The 19,645-nt window shown below is 37.0% G+C and overlaps 1 protein-coding gene across 2 annotated transcripts in view; it reads left to right on the forward strand.

Annotated features, from left to right (window-relative positions):
- Positions 1 to 19,645, forward strand: part of rab6ba (RAB6B, member RAS oncogene family a) — a 68,004-nt gene that overhangs the window by 29,172 nt on the left and 19,187 nt on the right. For both annotated transcript variants that reach the window (XM_028444790.1, XM_028444791.1), the window contains exon 2: positions 886 to 944. In XM_028444790.1, coding sequence (XP_028300591.1) covers positions 886 to 944 — 59 coding nt within the window. The remainder of the gene's footprint in view (positions 1 to 885; positions 945 to 19,645) is intronic.

The raw sequence follows: 19,645 nt of genomic DNA on the forward strand, positions 1-19,645 counted from the left end.
CTATTCGGTCTACAGGAGCAAACAACCAAGTGTAGTGTGCAAACAAAATGACAACATTACAATGCACTGTGTTGATAGGTACCAGTAGGTGGGTTATTACTAAAAATGTAGGCTGCCTGGCACAAGGTATGAAATTAGGAAAATATTATTAAAGTATCATACTTTAATAGATTAAGATGCACAGTAGCTGGAAATACATAAAAAACACATCCTTTCTTTTTCAGAGAGAAGTTTGTAAGTAGACATACTGTATGTAGGGAAACTATGGGTTTATTTATCTTTAGCAAACCTTTAAATATTACTCAAAACAAAACCTTAAAAACTGCAATGCAAACAGAAGTTTGAAACAAAAAGTTTCAGTTTTATTGAAAACAATTCCCAACTTAAAGTGTAAACAGTTTCCTTACAAACACAAATGAAATTGAATACATCAACACTAGAATCTTGGTAATAGCATTTACACATCAAAAAAGGCTACAATAGCTCAAGGACTCAAATCTTTGCTTTTTAAAGGCAGTTTATGGAATTAGATTCTCATCTTGACGAGTGTAATTGCTGTCACAATGATATTCATTTGTTGCTTTTAAAACTCATTGAACCGTTACATTTTCCCAGAACTCTGCTTCTTTACTGTGTCCCACATGTGTTTTATCCCTGATACCAATAGCAACAGTAGCAGAGTCACAATTACATGGTGCCTTGATGCCCCGACTGACCTCTTTGTCACCCTCATACTCTCTAATGAGCTCCCTGGACAGCAGTGACATGCATGACAGACACCACAAGCACCAGTAGTCCCACTGTGGGCTTTTAATGGGAGTGTGTATACACTCAGATGGAGAAGCTGACGTTTAATTTCTACACTTTGTCTTTGTCTTCTTGCAGTTGGAAAGACGTCTCTGATTACTCGGTTCATGTATGACAGCTTTGACAACACGTATCAGGTGAGTGCTGCTGCAGACACACACATCCATCTATTAAAGCAAGAACCGTCTGTCTGTCTGTGGAGCACATACCTCCCTGACGCAGTGTCTGTTTGACCTGAAACTTTTTAAAAAGCTTGCACACATGCCGAGTGTGTGCATCCATTATCTTGGACTTATTTGGGAACGTTTATTTTCATTTTATTTTCAGATACTAGCAAAGTAGCATGTGCATGTCCCATAGAATTAAACCTGGGAAATCACACACGCTATTTTATTTTGCACCCACACATTTACCCCTTTATGCAGAGTACAGAGTGACGCATTCTCACACCACATGCCACACTTGACATTTCTCACGCTGATACTTCCCCATTCAATACTCTTATTTATTTTTTTTGTGATAATGAACTTTGGTCCTCACGGCTTGCCGTAGCTCGAGTAACTTTGATTGACTGACCGAGATAACCAATCCCAGACCAATCCATGTCTCCTGGTGCCTAAATCTAACCAACCACGGCAGGCATCACACAATAATAAACCAATCAGAAGCAACGTAAGGCGGGTCTTGACGAGCAGTGTCTAATGACACCTCACACAACACACCGACTCGTCAACTTGCTTTCAGAAAGAAAGATCTAGAGGACAGACTGTCTGAAATGGTATGTAACTACTCATTTTATTCACTGTTTATATTGCTGTGTGTGTGTGTGTGTGTGTGTTTGTGTTATAGTGTTAGTTTACTCGTGTAAAAAACTAACACTGCATGTGTTTTCTTCTCTTACTAGCTCTGTGTAGCAGAGCTGCTGCTGAGGCATTCTTAAAGAGACAGTGTCCTAAATGTGATTTACTTTAAAAACTACTTTCAACAACTCAGAGCTGCCCTGAAAGAAGCAACACTACATAATTTAATCACATTTCAGCCTTCATGAAGGAAAAAGTCAAAAGTGACACAAAATGTAATTATTGTGCTGCTAGTGGTTAATAAAAGGGTCTTTGTGGCTCCACTGACTTTGACCCATTATTGTTTTTTTTGTAAAACTATTGATAAAAAATAAATGGTTTATATCACCTATTGCCATTTTGAGGAAAAATATAGAGATATGAATATTGGTCCATATCACCCAGGCCTAATGTAACCACAGCAGTAACGTTTTATCTTGTAAAGGATATGATTGTCTAAACTGTGTGAAATGAGGCGTTCAAACACTGCTTAAAGTAAGATTTTATTAATATGAGTGTGTTACCTCAATAACAAATAGAAATCACTAGACTGATGTGATGCCTTGTTATGTAGCAAGTGATGCTAGTGCTAATGCTACACTACTTTAGTTAAACAAAGTAAAAAGACTGTGTGTGACTATAAGAACATGTCAGCCCTTTTGTTTGATGTTAATTGTACTTGGAACCAGTTTGATTAATTGCTTATATACAATTTAAAAAAATATTTGAAAATTACCTTGTCTTAAATGATCTTTTATTCCTTTTTTCCATTTAGGATGATGATTTTAAGTAAGTGAATTGGTTTGTTACATTGGTAAATAACTTTAAAAATAGTCTAAATGATTTGAATGACAAAAATTGTATTTGTGATTGTGATTTTACAAAGAATAAATCGTGATATGATTTTTTCCCCCCATATCGCCCACCCCTACGTGTGTGTGTCTGTACTAGACATTAACTTAAATGAACTAAAACTCTTATTCAGCTACTACCAGTGTTATGAACACTGCTAGCAGCTGAATTGCACTTGTAGGTTATATCAGCATAAATACATAGTAAATAAAACAATTGCCTTGTCTAATGTAATGTTCATTTGAACTGTTCTTATGATTATTTTTGTATGTAATAGTGTATTTCTATGGACATTGAGTCTGCTGCTAAGACATTGATTCAATCAAAAATCACTTGATGTTTTAATGTTTTTTACATGATGATCTTTTTAATGACCTCCTTTCTGTTACAGACAAGGAGAGCTGAGATAAAGGTAGCACTGCCTTGGCCCACAGTGTTTTAAGTGGGAGCCCCCTGCCTCTGTCAAGGCATCAACATCTGTGACAAACACCTACAACATGAGACATGTCCCCAGATAAATGATGGAGAGTTGGTTGAAATGAAATATTGACAAATAAATGTATTTCGTCAAAATTCTTGTTATTTTTCATTTCTAATTTCTGGTTAATTAAAACTAGCATTAAGAGGACACAGTGCAGGGAGAGCTGCTGGCATGGAGGTAATGACATCAGCCTTAAGGTAGAAATCAATGGTAAAACAGGCCAAAGCCATGTTAAAAAAGACACTTTTTTTTACCCGAACGCGTCAGGTCTCAAGTCTCACTCTTATCATTTTCTGAAACTTGGCAGCCCTTTACTCATTTGACCATAATTGACAACTCTACTCAAGCCCCCGCTATATGAATACATACTTCCGACTGGTATTGTACTAATCCTTATAAAGCAGGTGTCCAGAGTGCCCCATGATTCTAATCATTCTATGTTTACCTTTTATTTACCAAATAAATATAGCAATATGAATGATATACTTTTACTAGCCACACAGTAAAAATACAGCATCTATTAGCAACTTTTCCAAGCTCCCCTCCCCTAAAAAAAAAACTAAAAACATGTCACTAACACAATATTCAATAAGCCACTAAAATATAGTAAGAAATGGATATGGAGTCAATAGGTTATTGCGAAGAAAAAAGAAAGCTTATATAATAATGCAAGAATACAGTATAGTATAAGTAATAGTATAGTTTCCAGGTGAAAAAAAACAAGTGTACATAATTTACATTAGGGGCCAAACATAGTTTGTAGCCAGGGCCCAAAATGTGGTGCTACGTCCCTGCCTCCGCACATCAACTTTCTTTGCATCGATGTACAACTTTATTATAAAAGTTTAGTGGTGCATGAATGTAGAAAAGAAACTTTCACTTTAGAATGAAGATTATCACACTTCCCAGTGATTTAGTAATTATAACTCTATTCTTATCACCGTCCCAATACAGAAACCAGTTTGAGCCGGTGCCAGTCTCCACCAACACCCAGAAACCTTAAATAAAACCGGCAGCTTTATTGCTTCACAGTATCAGTCTGGATAGTTATAAAAAGAATGGTTATTCTGCCTTTGAGCTCCCACTGTGACATGGAGTGTGTCTCAGTGTGTGAGTGCTTGTGTGTTCTTATCTCATCAGGATCTGTGTGTGTGTTCACTGGTATGAGCTGCATTATTATTATTATTATTATTATAGGGATATAATATAGCCTCAGACACACTATGAATGTTACTGCCGATTAAAAAAGGAACATTTTAATATATGTGAACTTTCAGGAGAAGTATAGAAGTTGATATTTATGGTCTGTGAATATTACTGTGAGGAATATGACAGAACCAATAATATTTGTAGAGAAATATCCATGAGGGTGGAAGCCTTCTTCAAGCATATCCAGAGGGGTATTCCATAAAACGGGTTATGTTCAAACTCTGAGTATGTTCAGGCTCAAATGAGGGAAACTCTGAGTATCTCATTCCAAAAAGCGAGGTATGTTCTTCTCTGAGTATGTTACCCGGGAAACATTGTCCGTGAACTAAACCTGGTCGCTGGCAGGTTTTGTCAAAGAAACCCTGGGTTTCTACCTGGCTCCGCCCACCTGAACACCGTTTCTGAACACTTTAATGAACCTTAACACTTTTCTCTGAAACACATTAGTAACATCACACACCACAGACGTGTTCACATCATTAATGTTGTGTTGCTTCACGTTTTTTTTTTTGTGTGCAAACGGTAGTTTTCTTTATAACATTGTGGATGTATGTTGAGGTTGATCTGCATTAAAACATCTACTGATGTCTGTAGTAAAGTTCTCTGAATACAAACCTGTGGATAATATAAAGGAGGAGATGATAATTTAAATAAATCCACTTTAAAGGCTCAATTGTTGTTTTATATTGTTATACAGTTAAATCTGTAGATCATGCGTCTTTGAAGTTATGATGTCACAGTGAAGTGTGACGCTGTGCTTGTAAGTGACAAGTTGCGGGTTCGTGTCCCACTTCAGTGTTTTTTTATGACATTTTTTAGGACGTCGAGATGACTCTGGTGACAATATTACATAAAAAATCAATATAAATGATGCTATATCAAGTGGCATTTACTGTCTTTATATCCAGTGTAACAGGAGGACTATCTATGCAGTCATCCTATGCAGCTGACACGTCTCCTCAGACACATTTTATTTATATTATTCACCGCTCGACACGTCACTGAAGCAATAAAGTGATGAAGTGACCAAAAAGTGTGACTAATTATTGGTGATTTAAGCCACTATAGTTACTAAAGACTGAACACACCTTTAGAACAGGCTCATATTCATCAAACAACGGCTTATTTCACCCATTACGGTGAATAAATCACTATTTTCCGTTTGGTTGCCATGGCAGCTCGATTAAATCTCTGATCCATTGATGATGGCTTTTTGTCGCGCGCGTGCACTTAAGTAAACCAAGTTTTACATACTCAAGGTTGATTGACCCACTTCATACCAGCTTTAATGGAATCAGATACCCAGAGTTTCCCATCGCGGGGTATGTTGACCCAGAGTTTATGGATAGACTCAGAGTTTGTTAACCCGCCTTTATGGAACACCCCTCAGGAAAAGTGGTGAACCAATCATGCACCAATTGATACTTTGTGGAAGTCGACAAGAATGAGACGATCAGACATAATCCTCTTTGACTTAAAACACTAGTAGCCCTACAAAATCCACTAGATTTTTTTCCCAAATTCCATGTTTTCTACAGTTATTTATTTTTTCTATTCTGTTTTTTAGAAGTAGTAATACAATTTATGCAGAAAATATGAGTTGTCAACTCCTGGAAGGAAACAAAATAAATACAAATAAAAAGAAAACCATAATTAAACCTAGTGTTGTGTTCAAGACCACACTATCTGAGACCAAGACTTGCCCGAGACCAGAATGCACCGAGACCAAGACAAGACCAAGACTTTCGGGAGCCGAGACTGAGTCAAGACCAAGACCATAAACATTATTTTTTTCAATTTAAAAAAATCTATAAATAAATACAATTATGACAAGGTTCGACAGTTAAATAACATTCTCTCTTTAATTTTAGTTTATTTTAAATACATTTGATGGACAAAAAAGGTGCCTGCAAAAAATTAACTAAAATATTAAAACTACTACTGCTACTGATAAATTTACAATTATTCTACATATTTGAAAACAAGATTTTTATGTCAGCTGAATGTACAGCAAGTGTTTAAAAGCATTTCTGCCAAGAAATAATGATTCTTGATTCTGATTCTTTGAGTTGTGCAGGTCAACAGGTCACAGATTTCACAAGATATTTTTTAGTTTACACAGGTTATTTTTATTAATTCACTTAGTTGATATAGTTTAATTTGGTTGCTGTAATATAACTAGGATATTCAATTAACAAAGGTTTCCAACTGTAACTGCAAAAGTGAAACTTTCTGAAATAAAACTACAAACAAGTTGTCAGCAGTGTAAAAATCATAGATCTACAGGTAGATGTGAAACTAAATAAAACAAACTCAAACCCTGGAACAGTCATGTGACAAATTAATCAATTGTTCTTGTTGAGAATTATTATTATATTTTGATACAGTGGAAACAGAAACTATAAAAAAATAATTATATTGTGAACCTGTTTATATTGTGGGGAACATATTATATACACACATGTAATTGGAGTCTAAAGCCACAAAAAAAAACACCACTTTAAAAAGAAAATAGACTAATATAAGACCTCTTTACAGTTATTTGACTCATTCTATGCTAGTGCAACTCTGCGACGATGACGCGCTGGTGACGACATAATCCAAGATGGCGGCGGCCCGGACTACAGCCGACATTATGTAATAAAGCCTTAAAAGACATGGATATAATGAAAAGAGTGGATGGACAGAGGCATAAACATGCAGACTTTCACACGGACACACACGGACTTATTAAACACACACAGACTTATTAAACACACACGGACCTCAGTACACACGGTAAACGGAACAGGCTTCACCTCTCGGCTGGCACTAGGACCCAGAAGCAGAGTAAGTGCGTCCCCTATCCAGCCTTCACAGGCTGTAATATCATCAGTTTATTATTTTACCAGTTGTTAGAGCTACTGTTTTTATCAGGGAGATAATATTTATTACTGCTGATTGTTTTCTGGAGTTTTACTGGGATTTTTACCGGTGATTAGTTCATATCTACCTTACGCTCCGCGGTCCAAACTGACACCGTAGCCACACACGTATGAGTGTGTCACACACGTCACTCAGTCACATTAAGGAAGGTTGTGGTCATGGTGGATTAAATAATGAATAAAGGATTGTTTTATCCCGTTCTTCTCCATGTTATTATCACATTATAAAAAAGTTTAAAAATAGCAGGAATTAGTGCTGGTCTCGAACGGTCTTGACGGAAAATCCCGAGTACGGGCAGCCCGAGTCAAAATGCTTCAGAGTCCGAGACAAGACCAAGACCTTTAAAATTTGGTCTCGAGACCGGTCTTTACCACCACAACACTAATTAAACCAAAATGTATGTAAAAAATCAAACTTATCAAAAATAGTTTCCGGACTTTAAAGGCGACATATCATGCTAAATCCACTTTTTTAGCCCTTAAATGAATTTTGTTGTATATTTAGAGTGTTTAGAAGTACAAGTAGTCCAAGCTCAAAGATGCCGAAGTTACGAGAGGATAAGTCAAAATGTTGGGTTGATGGATGTAGTAACCCACAACGTCTCCCAGCATCAGAACCTTTTCAAAGTGCCTGGTTGAGCTTTATTTTTCACGGAAATGTACCCACATCTGTGGGAAAGCACAGTGCGCGAAGCACTTCAAGGATGACTGCTTCATCAACCTCCACCAGTATAAAGAAGGATTTGCTGAAAGACTTTGTCTGATTGAGGGTTCAATTCCTTCTATCTTTGGAGACGACGAACAGAGCACTTCGGTAAGCTGTAAATAACGCTAAAAAGTGTGATGATAAGACATCCCTGTCATTGTTTTGTTAGCATTAGCAGTTGCATCGTCTTCATATGTTAGCACTGTGTGCTCGTTTTAGATCCTTGATGATATGGTCTACATGATTTAATTTAAGTCTAAAGTTTTCATTAGTCATTTCATTTTGCCGTTATTGTCTCCGAAAAGACTGTAATAAAATGCATTTCGTGACGTTAGCTTGGCGCTAGCGTTAGCTCGGTGCTTGTGTCACTCGTTAGGGTTCTGCAGGTTCATCATCTTCATTTTCATCTCGCTCCGCTGGGTCAGACTCTGGCTCGAACATGTAAGGCTGGATGGACAAGTCTAACGTTGTTGACATTTTGTAAATAACGTCTGAATAAAAAGTTTATGCGCCGCTACATAGCCGTATCTCTTCTATCAAACTACAAAAATGGCCGAACAGGGTGGAGTTGAACCGAGCGTCACTTCTGCAACCTGGTGAGGGGGCGGGGTATGAAGTGTCTCATTTGCATTTAAAGAGACAGTACCAAAACGAGTTGCTCTCAGAAGCACATCAGAAAAGGGGTATAAAAGGGGTGGAGCTATAATAATGAGGAATTCAGACCCAAGCATTGTTCTGCTTTATATAGACCACAACTGTATGGATTTAAAAGCATGATTTGTCTCCTTTAAGCCGCTACTTTTTTCCCACGCGTTGAACCCTGCGGCTTAAACAATGACGTTGCTAAATTGTGGATTTTTTCTGGTTTTACAAACTTCCTGCCGCCAAAAAATTGATCACATTAGACCAATGAAATTATCGTTAAGGTGGACCAAGGAAACCATTAAATGGAGCACGCTCCCACTGAATCATTCTGGTCAGTTATTTTGTCATGCACTCACCCTGGACTCTAGGGGTGAGTATTGACAAGGATGTTGCAATACGATACATATCATGATACTTGGGTCACGATACGATATTATCACGTTACATCGCGATATTCTACCCAGTTAATATCAAAATTAAATGTAGAGATGAAAAATCAAGTTGCTGTATATGTTCATCAGAAGATAATTTTCATTCAGAGGATAAATTGAGTCAAAACTATTTGCTTCAAAACATCCTATTTATTATTTATTATTGGTGTTTTTGCACATTTTCATTAAAAAAAGAAAATACAGTGTTTATGCCATCATTAAATAAAGTGCAATAAGTTTCTTTTCACTGAAACTACTGTGTAGAAGTCTCAAAGTAACCATGACAACATAATGGCGACATTGTAACTATAAGTGAGAACATTAAGGATAAATCACCCCGAGTTACTGACAATGCACAAAAATATTAAAAAATAATTTATCCTATTGTGTCAGTTTAAACACTGATCTGAACAGATTATATGAAAATAAAATGTTTGTGTATACATAAATATTGCAGGTATTACACACCGTCAAAAAATCAAGTGCATCTAGTAATCATTGCAACAGACTGAACGCATTGTAACCACTGAAATAATGCACAAATACACAAAATATTGATTGAATATAAAAAATATATAGTAATAATAATAATAATAATAATAATAATAATAATAATAATAATAATAATAATAATAATAATAAATAAAATAGATTTTTTAAATTAAAAAAAAGATTTAAAATTGGCACCCAAAAAATCTCCAACAACTAAAAGGCCTGTTCTTTCTGCGCTGTACCAACTTTATTGAGAGGGAGTTAACCCCAGAGGAGGATCTGCCTTCGGCCCTGAAGAGTACCGATCTCCCCTGTGTCCCCCAACCACGGTTAGGAGACGAAAACAAGAAAGGTTTCAACAGGAACAATAAACGGCATAAAGTTACCAAATAAAATGTTAAGTTTATTCAGAAGCGAAGACGTCTCCATTCAAGAGTCTGGAATATACATGATTCATGTGGAGATTTAAAGGTGTTTAGCATTAAGGTGCTAGCTGCTACATGTTTGGCATTGAGGTGCTAGCTGCTACATGTTTGGCATTGAGGTGCTAGCTGCCGCATGTTTAGCAATGAGGTGCTAGCTGCTACATGTTTTGCAATGAGGTGCTAGCTGCTACATGTTTAGCATTGAGGTGCTAGCTGCTACATATTAGCATTGAGGTGCTAGCTGCCGCGTGTTTAGCAATGAGGTGCTAGCTGCTACATGTTTTGCAATGAGGTGCTAACTGCTACATGTTTAGCATTGAGGTGCTAGCTGCTACATGTTTAGCATTGAGGTGCTAGCTGCTACATATGAGCATTGAGGTGCTACATGTTTGGCATTGAGGTGCTAGGTGCCACATGTTTAGCAATGAGGTGATAGCTGCTACATGTTTTGCAATGAGGTGCTAGCTGCTACATGTTTAGCATTGAGGTGCTAGCTGCTACATATTAGCATTGAGGTCCGAGCTACTACATATTAGCATTGAGGTGCTAGCTGCTACATGTTTAGCATTGAGGTGCTAGCTGCTACATGTTTGGCATTGAGGTGCTAGCTGCCGCATGTTTAGCAATGAGGTGCTAGCTGCTACATGTTTTGCAATGAGGTTCTAGCTGCTACATGTTTAGCATTGAGGTGCTAGCTGCTACATGTTTAGCATTCAGGTGCTAGCTGCTACATATTAGCATTGAGGTGCTAGCTGCTACATGTTTGGCATTGAGGTGCTAGCTGCCACATGTTTAGCAATGAGGTGATAGCTGCTACATGTTTTGTAATGAGGTGCTAGCTGCTACATGTTTAGCATTGAGGTGCTAGCTGATACATATTAGCATTGAGGTCCGAGCTGCTACATATTAGCATTGAGGTGCTAGCTGCTACATGTTTAGCATTGAGGTGCTCGCTGAGGCTAGAAGAGTCTTTCTTTCTCAATTTGCACACAAGCTTATTTTTTCCATCCAGTGTTTTTATAAGCGGAAATTAAAGAAAGGTTCCGCGCTGTTTGGACTGCAAAAAAACCCATTAACAGCATAATTTTTCCTGTAATTAATTAATCTTGATTAATGCATTAAAGTGACAGCCCTAGTTTAATTTCTCTTTAAGAGGTGGTGGTGCAGAGCCCTGAATAATAAAAAAAAACAAATGTACATCTCTATTTTATGTGATGTTTTCTCTGCAGGTGACCCGACTCTTTTTTGTTAGTTGAGAACAAAACGCCTGCTTGTTTGTTTCTATTTTTTCATGTGAGTGTATTTCCTGCTGTTCTTCACTGCTCAGCACTTGAATGGCATTTCCTTTCTCCCCTGGTGGTCTGACAAGTTACCGTGTTAATTAGGATTCATGGTGCATTCGATGAGCGTTTAAGCCACTGCTCAGCGAGGAATGCTTTAATTAAGCTAACAAAGGTGAAGCAACACGACAACTGAAACCTGCAGTTGACTTCTGTTCTGCTGGAAACATTCATAATGCCAGGCTCATGGGTTGTGCTTTTTATATGTGCAAAGTGAAGTCTAGCAGCAGAGCGTTAGTCAGCAGAACATGGTGGTGGCATTAGTCAGCAGAACATGATGGTGGCGTTAGTCAGCAGAACATGATGGTAGCGTTAGTCAGCAGAACATGGTGGTGGCGTTAGTCAGCAGAACACGGTGGTGGCGTTAGTCAGTAGAACACGGTGGTGGCATTAGTCAGCAGAACATGATGGTAGCGTTAGTCAGCAGAACATGATGGTAGCATTAGTCAGCAGAACACGATGATGGCGTTAGTCAGTAGAACACGGTGGTGGCATTAGTCAGCAGAACATGATGGTGGCATTAGTCAGCAGAACATGATGGTGGCATTAGTCAGCAGAACATGATGGTGGCATTAGTCAGCAGAACACGGTGGTGGCGTTAGTCAGCAGCAGGATGAGAGCTTTAAATCAGGCATTCATGTGAGAGAGACAGAGACGGGCGTTCTCGTTGCCTGACAGCACATACTAAGGAAGCCGGGGGCCTCTGGGGGCTGAAGGCTTTTCAGCTGCACTGGAGCTGTCAGTCAATACTGCTTACTCGGCTCCCAGTGCCTCTGCGTGTTCTGAATAATGATCTGAATTAATGCTGCGTCTGCTCCAAACTAAGGATGTATATATTACCATGCTGAATTACAGCTTCTTATTTACTATTTAAATTTTTGGTATAATTTCTTTGCATCATATTGAATCGCATCATATCGCACAAAATCGCATTGTGTAGAATTGAATCGCCATCATATCAATATCAAATCAGAAACAGAGGTGTAACGTATCACATCGTATCAAAGTCAATGTATCGCTAATGTATCGTATCGCTGGTAGTGTATCGAGGTGCGTATAGAATCATCGTCAATGATGGAGATCCATATGCTTACTCCAAACCCATTTACTGCTAAGTCTTACATGTCTGCATTTAGATAAAATGCTCCTCAGAATGTATTTAAAAAAATTACTTTTATATTCAAACAATTGCTCATATTTCAGATGAGTTGCATATATAATAGTAACATGAAAGCTTAGAAAGTACTTTGTTTTTTTAGGCTGATTATATAAAATTATAATTATGTACACATTTTGTTTTGGTTTTCGTCATAGTCTTTTGACTAAAATGCAACTCATTTAAGTCCAAATTTAGTCATCAGGACTATTTCAGTTAGAGTTAACTAAATGACAATAAAGTTTTAGTCGACTCAATGTGTAACTGCGTGTTCGGAGCATGTTGCAGCTAGCACCATTAGCATTGAGGTGGTAGCGGAGACTGGAAGAGTCTCCACCGGATCTGGTGATCGGCAAACTTTTCTTGCACAATTTGCAGACAACTGGGCTTTTTTATCTATACGGTGTGTTTTTTCTTTTTAAAACTACAATTAACGTCCACAAAACACAGCAACGACTTCTCCTCTGGTTCTCCTGTTTCTTGTGTTGTGGCCTCTGCATCAGTATTGTGGGTATACCAGGAATGCAATGAGACAGTTTCTGCGCTATTTGGAGTGCAAAAAATAACTATTTTTTTTAGTGCGCTATATTTTTGTCATTAATTAACCAAAATAACATGAATAAATCCCAGCCCTAGAGATAATGCATACCTAAACATCTTCTCTTCTTCTCACTTCCAACTGTCTTTGAGATGGAATAATCTCCAAACCAAACATAATGACAGCGCTTGATATTTTCTCATAAATCTTCTCTTTTCAGTTGTGGTCTCAGCTTTTGTCACACATCACTGTCTCTACACACTCTAGCCTTTCTGCACCTTCTTCTTCACCTTGTTTGTGCTTTTGAGGTGAAAACTTTTTCAATGCAAGGCAAATGTATTTGTACTGTGCATTTCAAACACAATGCAATTCAATATAAAAGGGTAACAAAGAGAGCATAACATTAAAAAATCAATGAAAACATTAAAATATTATTCATGAGTGTGCACTTGGCCTTCAAATGTATTCAGTTTGTGATCATTTCACGCGTAAAATTAAAACATCTTTTAGTTTATTGTTCAAATCTAAGGATAAAAAACAAAAGTACTTAAGTAATATCTTCCAGCAGAACCAACATAACCAGCTGTACCCAGTCATCTAACAATATGCGCTGGGTAAAAATTCACTAGGACATAAATTGTTTCTCAGGATCTAATTTGTTCACATGTAGTTGTCTTTAATAGAGTCTATATTTAAAGGTGCAACTGAATGAAAGTTCCCAGTTTGATAATGTTGACCAAAGAAATTGCATTGGCGCGTCGTAACTTCCATCGTCGTGGATACGGATCAACATGCATGTTCTCACTCATTCACACTCTGAAGGGATGAAATGCTTCATTAATACAGCAGCATATCACAAGTACCATAAACCGTTTGAAAGCTTAGAATCTTCTGTTTTTAACCATATAAACCATTCTAAGATACAAGCATCACAGCAAACACTAAATTATATTGTTTATACATAAACAAGCTGCAATGGAGTGGCGCCCTGTCCAGGGTGTACCCCTGCCTAGCGCCCAGTGTGTGCCGGAGATAGGCACTGGCAGACCCCCGCTACCCTGAAGTAGGACAAAGGGTGTCTGAAAATAGATGGATGGGCATAAACAAGCCAGCACTCCTCACCTTTAAAGTGATGCCATGCCTGACTGTATCCATATATTCCATCAAAAATGGTCTCAAAATATTCCTCAGACAATCAAAAATCCAATAAATCCCAGCATTTAGTCCAAAACACAATAAACCTGCTGTAAAAAAGTAGCTCTGCCCTGATTTCTTTTTACTTTTTTTTTTTTTTAATCTCTGTGAGGCTGAACCGTCTCATTAAAAATCACTATTTTTAGATTAATGTTAAAAATTCATGATAAAATCTTTCTGCTTCATTTCTGCTGCAGTACCATACATGACCTGCTGGGTGCACATTTACATTGTGAAGAAGAATTACACAACAGAAGAAGAACCAAGTCACATGACTCAAGCACCAAAAAATAACTTGTATTTTTAAAAGAACAACAAATTAATTCATATAGATTTAGTACAATCGCTGTGTTTTATGACACTTTTATGGCAAACTGTGTGTGCTTTTAGGTTTATTTGAGCTTACTTTGTCAATAATAAGATAATAAAATTATATATTATTATATATTATATCATATACATTAAAAATAAACCTAATGGGTTTTTATGCAGACCTGGGTTGTCCTTGTACCACATTTGAAACATTAATTTATTTATTTTATGACCCTAATACTTAATGATTAGAAGAATAGTCATCATACCTGTCAAGTATCCCGTTTTGGCCGGGAAACTTCCGTATTTTACCCCTCTTTCCCGCCATCTTCCCGTATTATTATTTTCCCGTAAATATCCCGTATTTTAATGTAATAATAATTAAAAGATGCCTTACTAAACTGAACGGCGTCACTGGCCTCACGAGAACTTCCACCTGAAATGGTCTGGATGGCAGCTCTCGGGAGATTAGTGCCGACAGTGGCAACAAACCCGGAAACAACTCAGAACAGAGATGATGAATGAAGACGTTCTGGTGAAAAAAACAAAGAACTGGTGTAAATACGTTGTAAAATGTGACATAGAGTTTATCTTCATAAAGACCATCAGGATGTGACACAGTTACACGTTCTGTTAGATTAATAACTGATATTTTAACGTTTACCACAGCGGAAGGAACCACGTAAGTCACCATGAAAAATCAGCCAATCACAAGCACCACAAATATACACAGCTTTAAAAAGTGTTAAAGAATGTAAAGTCTGTAATAAATGTTTCTAATAAGTCATTAGTGAATACCAGAGAACCACATGAGTGAACATGAGAAATTAAAAGAAAAATATAGACCTACCAGATTATAATCACATTATTGTATTTAGTAAGTGGTTGATAAGTGGGTATTTTAGATTTCTTGTACACCTATCTTAAATTATAAGGGATACTGGAGCTTGGTTGGGTGGGTGGGACGACTCGTAGTGGACGCCAGAAAATGTCCCTTATTTTCAAATCCAAAACTTGACAGGGATGAAGTCATTTCTCCTGTTAGTATCAGATCCAAAGACGATGAGAAGATTTTTAACTCATTTATCATCAGCTCGTATTCAAATGTCATGTTGTAGTGACTGTTAAAGGTTTAATCCTCAGTGTTGGAGAGCATTAAGGCTACGACAAGGATGAAGAAAAAGAGAGCCAAATATTTAGTTTTGGCTTTTTACGTTTCCGTTTCAAACACAGACTAGATATGATAAACAACACATATATTAATGATATAATAATAGAGTTGAATTTAATTTAATTCATATGAAGCTTTGACCCGAACCCGACAGAACAAAACTGAAACCTACAGACATTTGGTAGTTATATCCGTGCCCGACCCAAAATTGACAATTAAAAGCTATTTTTTTTCCTCATACAAATGACATATTTACACTTGTTTTAGTGGTAAGCCTGCTTTTATTAACAGACAACTGTTAATAAAACATCAGATCAGCGCACGCGGTACCCAATGCATGTCAAACACAGGCGCAGTGCGCGCCAGAGACAGATGATCTATTTACACAATCCACGTATCAAATATAAGGATGATCCATGTTCTTGTGCAGAAAAAGGATTGATTAAAAAGTGGATGCTTTAGGTCTTAATTGTGTCCCTGATCATTTCTGCTCCACGGTGAACAGAGGACAGAGTCGTGCTGCTGCGCTCACTACAACTGTTACTACTGTAGTGACGTCAACGCATCAAATGCGTGTTAACTCCTCTTTGTTCGTTCACATTGAAAAAAATTTGATCTGTATCTGATTCAGGACCACATATGAAAGTGGTCTAAATCTGATTTGAAAAGATCAGATATGGGTCATATTTGAGTGTTCACACTGATTTAAAAATCAGATCTGGTCACTTGACTCCCAAATAATTGGATTTAGGCCACATTTGCCCTCAGTGTGAACGCATGACACCAGTCCTCCCAGTTTGTGCTTTCTTTTTTTCTTTTTTTTGGGGGGGGGGTGTTGCTAGGTGAGATGACATTGCCAAGGAAACAAGCACGTGCTCAAGTTACTGATGCCCAGATTAAATGAATTTAAAATTGTGTCCCAAAATAAGCACATGAAAATTAAATTCAAGCATGCTTAAAGATGTCAACTTTAAGAAACTAAAAAAAAAAAGAAATACAAGATTTCCTTGATATAAATGACAATGGAGAGGTGTCACCTCCTATCCTATTCTCTGGGATACACTGAAAACTGTGGTAGAAGACAAAATTAGCAATAGATTCATACAAGAATAAAATAAGGAATACAAAAATGGAAGACTTGCAGAGCAAATTAAGAGAATTGGAAATTAAACACAAACAACCTTCAACCTCTAATGTCTTCCAAGAAATTAAAAAGATTAGAAATGAAATAAATGATCTACGTAGCTACCCAAGATATTAGGAAAAAAATGTTTCTAAACAGAAATACAAAAAAAAAAATTGCAGAAAATACAGTCACTAAAATCAAAGATCCTAAAACAAAAATAATAAAAACTAAACTACAAGAGATCCACAAAGCATTTGAGGTATTTTATGTCATGTTCTGAAGTCCCTGGAGGAAGTGCTAACGGCATCGACAGATTACTAAACTCATTGAACCTGCCAAGCCTGACCGAAGAACAGAATGAAAAGATGACAGCAGATATATCACAAGTGGAAAAAGGCCATTGGCCGATTGAAATCAGGTTCACATCACCAGGTTCAGATGTCTATACGGCTGAATGGGACAAGGAAAGCTGATACATAACGATCAAACAGGCTTTATAAGAAACGCAAGACAATATACGTAGAACTCTTCTGTTATAAACCACTCTGTGAATTGGGATTTTCTTTATGAGATATTACACAAGTTTGGATTACATAACACAGTTATTGAAACCATCAGGGCTTTGTATACAAACCCAACTGGAAGGTTAAAAATGAATGGCTACTTGTCACGTTAGAAAGAGGTACACGACAGGGTTGCTCGTGGTCTTCACTCCTGTTTGCATTATATCTAGAGCCGCTGGTCCAATCTGTGAGAGATAATCCTCATGTTGAGGGTATAACTATCGGAGAAAGGGAGCACAAGATAGCCTGTTAGCCTGTTATGCAAACGATATTTTGGTGTATTTAGGACGTCCGACAGACTCCCTCCATAAACTTATGTAGCTATTTGAACAATATGGCCGGCTTTCTGGATATAACATAAATATCAGTAAAACTTTCATACATTTACCACCCACCTGTAGAGATAACAACTCAGTACCCCATGGTGTGGCAGGATGAATCCTTAAAATACTTGGGTATTAATATATCCAAAGACGGTAACACTTTAGTTTAGGGAACACCTATTAACCATTATTAGTTGCTTAATAAATGCAGATTAGTAACATACTGACTCTTAATTAGTCATTATTAAGTACTTATTAATGCTTTATTCTGCATGGCTTTATTATACAACCAATAAGCCATTAACTAAGAGTTTCCCCTCAATAACCTCAAAAATGATTACTTATTAGTAGTAAGTAAGGAAATTGTTGTATGTGAATTATGATCTCAATATGCTAGGGTTAGAGTTAAGAGTTAGAGTTAACCCTAATCCTAATCCTAACCCTAACCCTTATTCTAACCCTAACCCTGTTTTTTAAGTGTATAATAATGCATTAATAAGAAAAAAGCATTAGTAAGTACAATATAAGGCATTAATAAGTACTTAATGATGACTAATTAAGAGCCAATGCATTACTAATGCTAATAAGCAACTAAATAATGGTTAATAGGTGTTCCCTCAACTAAAGTGTTACCCAAAATACTTAATAATTTAATGACATTCCATTAAATAGAAAGATAAATAAAGACTTAAAAAGGTGGAATTTAATTCCGTACTTTAACTTGGGCTCACAGATAGAATCTATTGAAATGAATGTCTTACCAAGAGTACGATACTGGTTTCAGACGCTACCAATACAAATTCACCAAATTCAATTTAATGAATGGTACAAGATGATATCAAGATATATATGGAGGGGAAAAAAAAACAAAAGTCTGCTTTAAGACATTACAATTGAGCAAAGAGAAGGGAGGATGGGGCCTGCCATCACTGAGGGATTACTTTCAGGCGGCACAGATGAAGACACTGATAAAATGGTGTGACAACTCATATACTGCTCAGTGGAGAAATATAGAGGAGAAAACCTTTCCAATACAACCAACTCTGGCTGATAGAAACAGGAAAAAACATATTGACACTGCAGTGGGTTTAATGCACATACTTTCTGTTTGGAAAATGTGGTTAAAGAATATAAATTGGAAAAAGATATTATGATGTTAAAATGGTTTGCATATGATTCTGACTTTCCACCAAACAAACTGGATTCATGATTTAAATTCTGGGCCTCTGAAGGGATAATAACCTTAAAGCTGCACTATCTGATTCTTGAACCATGACAGAGGGGCATGGCTGAATTCGAACCGCAAATCCCGCCCCCCATTCTGATAATCCCTCCCAGTCTCCTCCTCACTTGAAGTACACAAAATCGCGCACAAGAGCTGAACGTGCACTATTGGTAAAACATGTTGCCATGCAAAAGGATGCACACAGAATATAGGAAAATGGAACATTAGATTACCTGTCTAGAAGGAAAACAGCCACTTGCGCATCCAAAATTAGTCCAAGTCTGAAAACAAATGTGCTCGCGCTTCACTATATATCACGGCAGCCAATCTAAATCCTGTGATTGGAGCTGGAGGGGGTGACTGCCAACATTTTGTCTTCTGGGGTTTTTTCAATAATGATCACTTTCAGCTTCACATTATTTTTGCACAAACTCACCTCCAACTTGGATGACTATTGAACAACAATCCATTCCAGATTTGCCCCTTAATAGTTATATTTATTCAGCCAATTTAAAAACAGACTAAGAATCCATTTTTAAAAAACACTATTATCATGTGGCTTAATGTACATAAACATATTAACGATCCTTTATCATTATCTCAATTCACTCCCTTGTGTAATAATGAACACTTCACACCTGGCAAACAGGATGGAGGATTTAAATTATGGAAGGTGAAAGGTGTTCAAAGTTAAAGATTTATAAATGATTACTTTTACGATATACTATATGATGCTAATAATTAAAGAAAATAAATAGAGTGTCCCAGCTTTAAGCAAGTTAATTAAAGCTTCGATACACAAAAACGTAAATACGCTCTGGAGAAACAAGACTTCTATCGATATCTACAAATACGTCACTATATAGACACAAATATAGAGGCGGTG

The sequence above is a fragment of the Gouania willdenowi genome, chromosome 4 (genome assembly GCF_900634775.1).
Source record: "Gouania willdenowi chromosome 4, fGouWil2.1, whole genome shotgun sequence".
Lineage (NCBI taxonomy): Eukaryota > Metazoa > Chordata > Actinopteri > Blenniiformes > Gobiesocidae > Gouania > Gouania willdenowi.